The 9212-nt window shown below is 39.4% G+C and overlaps 1 protein-coding gene across 1 annotated transcript; it reads left to right on the top strand.

The window, feature by feature from the left end:
• Positions 1-956: 956 nt before the first annotated feature.
• On the top strand, positions 957-3786 carry LOC119140702. The gene is made up of 2 exons (XM_037372237.1): positions 957-1861; positions 3640-3786. Exons 1-2 carry the CDS (start codon positions 1007-1009, stop codon positions 3784-3786), a joined length of 1002 nt encoding a protein of 333 aa, XP_037228134.1. The 5' UTR covers positions 957-1006.
• Positions 3787-9212: the final 5426 nt, after the last annotated feature.

Here is a 9212-nt window from a genome sequence, read left to right as displayed (position 1 = left end):
AGAATGTCCGATACCCTTCTTAGGAAGAGATTTGTTATCCAAATTAAATGCACAGATTGTTTTTGACGAAGGAGAACTTTTCTTGAAAATACCTGAGTCAAAAACAGGAGAAATCCTGATGATACAAGAAAGAGTAAAGGAACAAGAAATTCCACCGGAGGTGGATTTGGCAGTGATCCCTACTGTATGGGAAACAAATATTCCTGGTAAATTGAAACTAGCAGAACCTGTTAAAATAGATTTGAAGGAAGGCGCAGGAACAGTGAGAATTAAACAATATCCAATCAAACCGGAAGTGAGACAGGAATTGAAGAAATTGATTGATAAATTTTTGGAGTATAAAATTTTGGAAGAATGTGAATCTGAGTATAATACTCCTATTTTACCAGTCAGAAAACCTTCGGGTGAATATAGACTGGTACAAGACTTGAGAGCAGTAAATCAAATAGTTAAGGATATTTATCCTGTAGTAGCAAACCCTTATACACTGTTAACAGCATTGAGGGAGAATTATCAGTGGTTTACAGTGCTTGATTTAAAAGATGCTTTCTTTTGTATACATTTGGAAAAGGAAACCAGAAAACTGTTTGCTTTTGAATGAGAAAATCCTCAAACCGGGCGAGGGATGCAGCTGACATGGACTAGATTACCCCAAGGATTTAAAAACAGTCCAACTATTTTTGGAAATCATTTAGCAAAGGAATTTGAAATCTGGAAACAGGACAAACCAAGACCTGGACATTTATTTTTACAATATGTGGATGATATATTGATTGTTATAGAAGAAAGATTTATTTGTATACAGGTGACTATTGACCTTTTGAATTTCTTGGGACTAAATGGGTATAAGGTATCCAGGAAGAAAGCCCAAATAGCCTGCCAGACTGTGATATATCTCGGCTTTGAGATTTTAAAAGGACAACGACAATTAGGAAAAAATCGCAAAGAAGCTATTTGTGGTATACCTGAGCCGAGAAATATTCATGAACTCAGAGCATTTTTGGGAATGACTGGGTGGTGTCGCCTTTGGATCATGAACTATGGGCTAATAGCTAAACCGCTGTATGAGGCCCAAAAGAACTCTCCCTTTGTATGGGGCCCACAACAACAAAAGGCTTTTGTAGAGTTGAAACGTGCCTTAATGTCTGCACCTGCTTTGGGACTGCCGGATCTAACCAAAGTTTTCCAGCTGTTTGTACATGAAAGACAACACCTTGCACTGGGCGTGTTAACCCAGAGGATAAGAAGCTGGAAACGACCAGTCGGATATTCCTCTAAACAACTGGACACAGTGAGTAAAGGGTGGCCAAACTGCCTTCGAGCAGTGGCCGCAACAGTGATGCTCATACAAGAAGCTCGGAAATTGACTTTGGGAAGAACAATAACAGTCTATGTTCCACACATGGTGATAACTGTCTTAGAACAGAAGGGGGGACATTGGCTGTCTCCCAGCCGAATGATGAAGTACCAGGTGGTATTGACTGAACAGGATGATGTGATTCTAAAAACAACTAACCTGGTAAATCCTGCAGTATTTTTAAGTTCTATACAGGAAGAAGGACAACTGGAACATGATTGTTTGGCTACCATCGAGTATGTTTATTCCAGTCGTGAGGATCTGAAGGATGTACCATTGGAGCGACCAGACTGGGAATTGTATACTGATGGAAGCAGCTTCATGGAACAAGGAGTCAGATACGCCGGATATGCGGTAACAACAGACACTACAGTTATAGAAGCAGGAGCATTGGCTAGTACCACATCAGCCCAAAAGGCAGAACTTATTGCTTTGATTCGAGCCTTAGAATTAAGTACAGAAAAGAAAGTGAATATCTGGACAGATTCAAAATATGCCTTTGGGGTAGTGCATGTCCATGGAGCCTTGTGGAAAGAGAGGGGGCTATTGTCCTCTCAAGGGTCAAACATTAAACATCAAACAGAAATTTTACGATTATTGCAAGCAGTTCAAAAGCCGGATCAAGTAGCAATCATGCACTGTAAAGCACATCAGATTGGAAATATAAAAATAATAGTTGGAAATAATTTGGCTGATAAAACAGCAAAAAAGGTAGCAAAGAAACAAGCATTGCAAATGGCAATAATTCCTTCTAAAACAGTAACCCTTCCTAGGGAAAAACCGAGATATTTAGAGGAAGATGACAAATTAGGTCAGTTATTAAATGCTAAGAAAAACTTAGCTGGATGGTGGATAACTCCTAATGGACAGGTAGTAATTCCACCTCTTTTAATGAGAGAGATAATTCAAACAAAGCACCAAGAATGTCACTGGGGGGGCAGAAGCTTTAGTAACATCCTTACGAAAACAAGTGGTATCAGTTAAGATGTTGGGAATAGCTAAAATAGTAACTGCAAAGTGTGAAGTATGTTTGAAAAATAATCCAATGATTAAGAAAAAGGTTCAAATGGGTAGACTGAAATCTGGTGTAGAACCTGGAAATTATTGGCAAGTAGATTTTTCAGAATTACCCAGACAAAATGGGTACTGGTACATCCTGGTAGGGGTTGATACTTTTACAGGATGGCCAGAAGCCCTTCCCTGTCACACTACACAAGCAAAAGAAGTGGTGAAGTGGTTATTACAAGAAATAATTCCGAGATTTGGAGTCCCTATTGGAATTTTCTCTGACAGAGGTCCACACTTTGTTGCTGAAGTAGTCCAAAGTGTTAGCAAAGTATTGGGTATTAATTGGGATTTACATGCGTCTTGGAGGCCACAATCTAGTGGGAAAGTGGAAAGGATGAATCAAACTTTGAAATGACAAATAAGTAAAATTTGTCAAGAAACCAGTCTAAAGTGGCCTCAGGCGCTTCCATTGGCATTATTATGAATCAGGGTACAGTCAAAGAGTGGAACCTCAGTCAGTCCTTATGAATTATTATATGGAAAAACATATGAGTCTCCAGAACCAAATCTAAACATATATGTAAAAGGAAAACAAGATGTGTATAACTATTTGCTTTTTCTAAGGAAAACTTTGGCTGCAATTTGGAGTGCAGTAATTTGGAATAGACCTTTATTCCAGGAAAATTCAGTGCATGATTTCCAACCAGGAGACTATGTCTATGTGAAGACCTGGACCTCCGAACCTTTGCAGGAGCACTGGAGAGGACCTTCCAGATATTGTTAACCACTTTTACAGCTATCAAAATTGCAGAATCGGATACTTGGATACATTATATTCGAGTGAAGAAAGCACCGTGAAGAAAATACCTATTCCGTGGAAGATTGTGAAACGTAACTCAGAGACTTAAAAATTGACTTCGAAATATGTTTAATTTTGCATATCAGGTTATGATTGGTTTTTGGATTTTTTTTGGTTGGTAGTGTTGGTGGGATCATGGGCTGACTTGGTGGACAGGAACAAAAGACAAGTAGAAACAGAACAAGTGATTGACATTCCCAAACAAATGGCTGAGGAAAATTTGATGGTAGGATTGATTAAAGGATTTGCCAATTTACAAAACGTCATGCAGATCACTGCTTGTTTACCAATACCGAGGGCAGTAGGTGAATCTATTCCATGGGGAATCTTAACCATGAATTTGACCAAATTAGAATATGAAAATGAGACGATGGATTGTAAACAAGAACCTAGGAAAATTTGGAAATTGTAAAAGGTTAAAGTTGGAGAAGAATCACCAGTATATTCAACCATGTGGGAATGTAAAGGACGATTTGTAGCTAAACCGGGATTAGAGGGAGATTTAGGGAACAAGGGATGGTGTTATTATCCTAAAATGGCTACAACACCAGTGTATGGGTAACCGAGACAAGATGTGAGAAAAAGCATTGAACCCTACAGGAAAAGGAAATAGTTTGGGATTCAGTTTGGTCTATGACCTTATATTCCCATTTTTAGTATATGGCAAAAACTCCTTGGTGTTTTACATGGGAGGGAAAAGTGTTTTTAGTATTACCCTGGGTCAATGACAGAACAACTTCATTAGGAGAAAAAGAGAATAAAATAGTACCATGGTGGAAATGTGAAAAAGTGTATGATTGTAGTAACGCAGACTTAGTAATCCAAAGAATTCCTCTGTTGGCTGCTGCTTTGAAATATGGTTGTTTTTGTCGAGGTCTTAAGAATACTCTCAATTTAACCAGCACTTTTACAGTCAGAAGAGGAACTTTGTTTAGTTGCAGAAAAGCTACTATTCAAAGTCCTGGACATTTAATTTGGGCATTGAGTGATGGAACCTGGACAACTTATCTACCATTAGATGGTAAAGTGAAACAAATTATTTTAGGCATGTCAACATTGTGTCCAATTTGGAAGAAATCACCATTTAAAGGAACCTTAGAGAATTTAGAATTGAAACAAATAAAGAGATCTGAGATAAATGATGATATTTGGAATGAACCATTTATAGGAGTGAAAACTGGTTGGGCACTTGAATCACTTTTAAATCTTACAGCTTTATACAGAAACAGAGCATGGCTCTATCAGTTAACTGGTCAAGTGGAAAAATTAGCAAACGTTACCAAAAAGGGGTTTAAGGAATTGAACATACAATTACAGGCGACCTCCAGAATGACTTTATAAAATAGAATGGCACTAGATATGCTCCTACTTAAAGAACATGGAGTATGTGGATATCTCAAGGATAAACTGGACCACTGTTGTATCCACATTCAAAATGTCACTCAGGATGTGGAACATGATCTAGACCTATTAGGAAAATTGAAAAAGAAACTGAAACAATTTAAAAGGATATGTCAGAAGATTGGCTTGGAAAATTTTTTAACAAATTAGGATGGAACTTGAGCTCTTGGATACAATCCATAATCAAAACTTTGTTTTTGTTATTGTCTTTTTGATGATCATGTTAGTATATGTATGTTTGAAGAAGCAGTTTACCAATAGGATTGCAGTCAATCGTATGATTATGAGAGAAGTACCTACTAGTCCACCAAGATATAGCCCACCACCAAAATATGTTGAAACAAAAGATATATGAATAATGTGAAAGTATTGAAATAATGATTTTCAACACTTTCAAAGGGGGGAAATGTTATTGATTTGTTAATAAGTTAAGATTGATTGACTTTATTTGATTGATTAATTGATTTTATAAAATCATTTTATAAAATTGAAAAATAGAAGGATAAGAAATATTTTTAATGAAACTTTGTTGCAGAATAGATGAGAGAAAACGGCCACGGATCCATGGAAGGACTGTGTGACACAGCATTTGACATGAGTTTGGAGTGAACCAGACTAGGCCGCAGAGAAAAAATTACTGAGTTAATGGACAATGGACAAGGAAGATAAGGAAAAGGTCATGCTGAGCTTGCAGAAGGAAAAGGTCATGCTGAGCTTGCAGAAGATGTAGCAACTAACTTTGAGGAAGTCATGTAGAGCACGGAGCTGAGCTACGTGACAAGTTAACCGCAGAAACCGCAAGTAGGAGGTCATATGAAAATGTAACCTTTAGGGCTTAGCCAATCAACATATGACTAGTAGGCATAATTAACTGGAATTGTATAAAAGACATAATCGCGCCGTAATAAACCGGAGCTTGCTTTATCACTCACATTGAGTCGGCTGCTTGCTTCCCCTCGCTCGTCGCAAAACTTATAGTTGCACAGTAAAAGCTGCTATGAGATCATCTGTATGTCCTGTACCAAGGCTAGAAGAAGGGGCTGGAACCATTGTTAAAACTTAGGTAATAACTTTAGGGTTGAAAGGTTTTTTTGTATTTGACCAGTCTTCTGTATGTAGAAGTGTATTGAAATGTCAGAATATGAGATTAATGGAAACTGGGGAGAATCGACTGGAACAGCTTGTAGTTACCTGCCAAGAAACTGTGAACTTTAGTAAAAGGCAATTCCGGCAGGGGGAGATCGCGACCACCAACTCATATACCACCTACCCAAATCGTACCCCAGACCCATTTCTGGACCTTTCTAAGCTCTACTGCGCAGAATCGGATATAGGAGGAGAATATGTTAATGATTTATGGGAAATATAATGGTTATTCATGAATACTTAATGAATATGTATGAATAAGTTTTATATATGGTGTCTGATTTTGAGACCTGGCGTGCGTTGATCGTGAGAGGACTCGCTCACGCACCCGGCCATCAATAAAGAAGTGTCTGCTTATCTACATCACATTGGTGTCGATAAGTTCTTCATTCCGAGATTTCGGTAACAACATTAGGATTTCCCAACAATAACAATTACAAGCTGTTTGAAAACTGCGTTGTGAATATTTGGAATAGTCATTCTCTCTAAGAAAGACACCAAACTTGGGTTTCCAGGTAAGGAAGGAAATGTCTGTCTGCTCCCTGTATCGTCAGAAGAGGATGAGATGGTGTTCAGAGCAGGAGCCTAACTGGGGTGCTGTGAACAGCACTCTGCAAGACTGCTGCTTTTCCTCTCTGCTCATTGCAATGGGGACTGAAGAATATGAACCTTCAAATTCAGGCCATTAGATTAGATGCCTAAAAAAGTAACTGTGGTAACTTAATATTATAATGTTAAAATGTTACATTGTGCATGGAAAGTGACTGATTTAATTTTGAATGAAGGCTAGTTTTGGGTGCTCAGCTGATGACAAATCAAAAGGGCATTGATTCCTAGAAGATACTGAATATCTGTTGGAAGAAGGGTTCGCCGGAGTCAAGAAGACGCTCAATATGAGTTATGCATCTTGCTCAACTTTATTAGATTCTAACACTACTTATATAGAACCGATACACATGCATATTCGTAAAGCAGAAATATAATTGGTTAGTAGTCTCTAAACGCACGCGGTTCTCACACCCCTAATTATCATGACTAAAATAAGCATTCTATCCATGTAGCTAATTGTGTTGCTGTGCTTCAGCCTTGTAGTTTGTTACTCCCTATTTTCCCATACCGGTCCCTATCTTTCTTGGCCCTGCACCTGCTTTCCCAGCAGCTGTATCTTGTTACAGCCACGGACTGTTGGCACAACATAATTACTTGGTCTCAGGATTCAAGAATAGCTCAAGGCTACCTTTCTTGTTAACTTCAGCACAGCAACTTCAGTACAATACTAATTAGAGGCCTATTCTAATACCAGGCCTGGATTGTGCAGATCTTCAGAGACTCTAAGGCCACACTTCTGCAGCCATTCTTCTACAATTTCCCCTTTTTTCTTTTGCACAAGCCAGGCCTGATTGGTTATGTTAAAAACTACTCTCTTTAAACAAGAAAAAACACAGCTAAAAAATAAAAGCATTACAATAATGATTATAAAAAAGCGTATTCCTTCCATCAATAACGTCTTTAACCAACCTGTTATGCCCAATCCTCTCAACCATTCATCAAAGGGATTATTATCAACAAGAATATGCTTCATGTTTCCCTGCAGTTGTGACAACTTCTTGTGGATAGATGTGGAATGATCAGAAAGGTTCACACAACACATCCCTTCAAAATCCTCACAGCCGTGTCCATGTGCTAATAACAAAAAAATGTACTGCAGCTCTATTTTGTAATGTAGCATGCCTAACACTATCTACGTCGTGCAATAATTAACTTAAAATCTGCGATGTAAGATTAAATTGCTCCTCTCCCCAACACGCTAACCTTCGTATATTCTTAGCGTTTAATGCAGTGATTGCTCCTGGCATAAATATGGAGGCTAAGACATTTGTTATTACAGACTGCAGATCGACTTGGTCATTACATGTTTCATCAAAGGTGCGCAGTGCCCTCCGTGATCTATGAAATTGTGGAGTCATTTTCAATAAGTCTTTCATACGTGGAGCAAACAAAGTCAAACACCCTAAATAACATGGTCCACCGACAGGATTCAAAGGAATCCCTGACCATGCTCTATCTCCACATATCAAAAAGACTCCCGGTGGCAACTGATAGCCCCCTGATACATTTACATGTAAGCCTCCAGCTTTCAGTTCACCCCAATTAGGCGAACCGGTTAAATTTTGAAGCCTTGTATCAAACTCCCATTCACCTTGTCATGCTAGCCACAATCGCCACTGTTCACCAAACCAGTGGCCATTTAGAGGTTGAAGTGGTGGTACCGTGTCCTCGCATTCTGGCATTCCCGTTGCAGTCATGTTAACGTATTTAACGGGCGTAATGCTACCTAATAGGTCTAACTCCTGCAATGGCAAATGATATGGTCGATTCAAATTCTCAATAACCGTTTTCTGCCACGCTGCATTATGCGTAGAAGGCCAAACAAATTTCCCATTCGGACTCAGGCATGTACCTTTCTGATTGGAAGTCAGATCCACTGTTTTAACATTTCAAAAAAACATCAAAATCTGTTTCATTCTCTTGCAGGGGAATACCAATTAAGCAAGTTCTAAAGGGATTGTCTGCTTGCTGCAAACCTAAACAAAAGTCTGTTACCCCTGTAATATTCGCCCATGTCACCCATATGTTTGTCCTAGGCAGGATGTTAAAAATACCTTGGCCAACAGGTAACATATTCATCAAGACCATAAACCGAATCCACTATTTGACCATGTTTAATCTTACAGAAACGTTACTTTCTGTGCACTCTCTTTGCCCACTCATTCTGGGCCTTCCCCCACTTTTTGGCAGGGACAGCATATTGTCGAGGTATAAGAATACCTTTACCACACTCCCTACTTATAATTTTAGTCTGGCGTAGTAGCCTGAGTCCGTCCAAATATCTGCAAACCCGCTACTGCCACTGTGCTCGAGTCGCGTTTTCAGTAGCTTCAAACAGGGCAAACAGATCTCGGGCAAACCGGTGGTCTCCTCTAATCCCTTTTCGCAATTCCCAAAAAGGATTCCTCTCTCTAACTTTCCATTTACACTGTAAACACCCTAAACCCGTTCGCAAGGTATATACAGAGACCCACCATACAAGTTTACATATGCCACAAAGTAATAGAACCCAGCCACATTCCCTTTGTCCACAGTCACAGGCATTTAAGGAATAGTACAGAGTTCTGTTATCTAGTTCTGCCCGTAGCTGGTCACATGCATCCCTCGGGGAGGCCGAGATTGTCCTCTTCTGTAAAAGCAGCGATGCCTCCAACGCCAGAGGCTTTGTGGCTAGTTGCCACTGATGTGGCTCCCGCTGGCGAGCTTCCGGTACCAGTTCTATGATTACTGGTATCAGCACGTGTCCATTTACTGGGTACCCATACTGGACCTGTAGGGGTGGAAACACACATATAACCTCGACCATTAAACAAAACAGGGGCAGGACCTTCC

Source organism: Falco rusticolus, chromosome W, assembly GCF_015220075.1.
Source record: "Falco rusticolus isolate bFalRus1 chromosome W, bFalRus1.pri, whole genome shotgun sequence".
NCBI classification, from domain to species: domain Eukaryota; kingdom Metazoa; phylum Chordata; class Aves; order Falconiformes; family Falconidae; genus Falco; species Falco rusticolus.
Note: the sequence above shows the minus strand (reverse complement) of the source record. Positions and strands in the feature narration are given on the sequence as shown.

Bases quoted from the DNA above. Each gene is read 5' to 3' on its own strand.
- LOC119140702 (XM_037372237.1), top strand. From the start codon at position 1,007: ATGACTGGGTGGTGTCGCCTTTGGATCATGAACTATGGGCTAATAGCT. The intron at 1,862-3,639 runs GTAGTGCATGTC...AAATTGTAAAAG, and splicing joins ATTCAAAATATGCCTTTGGG to GTTAAAGTTGGAGAAGAATC.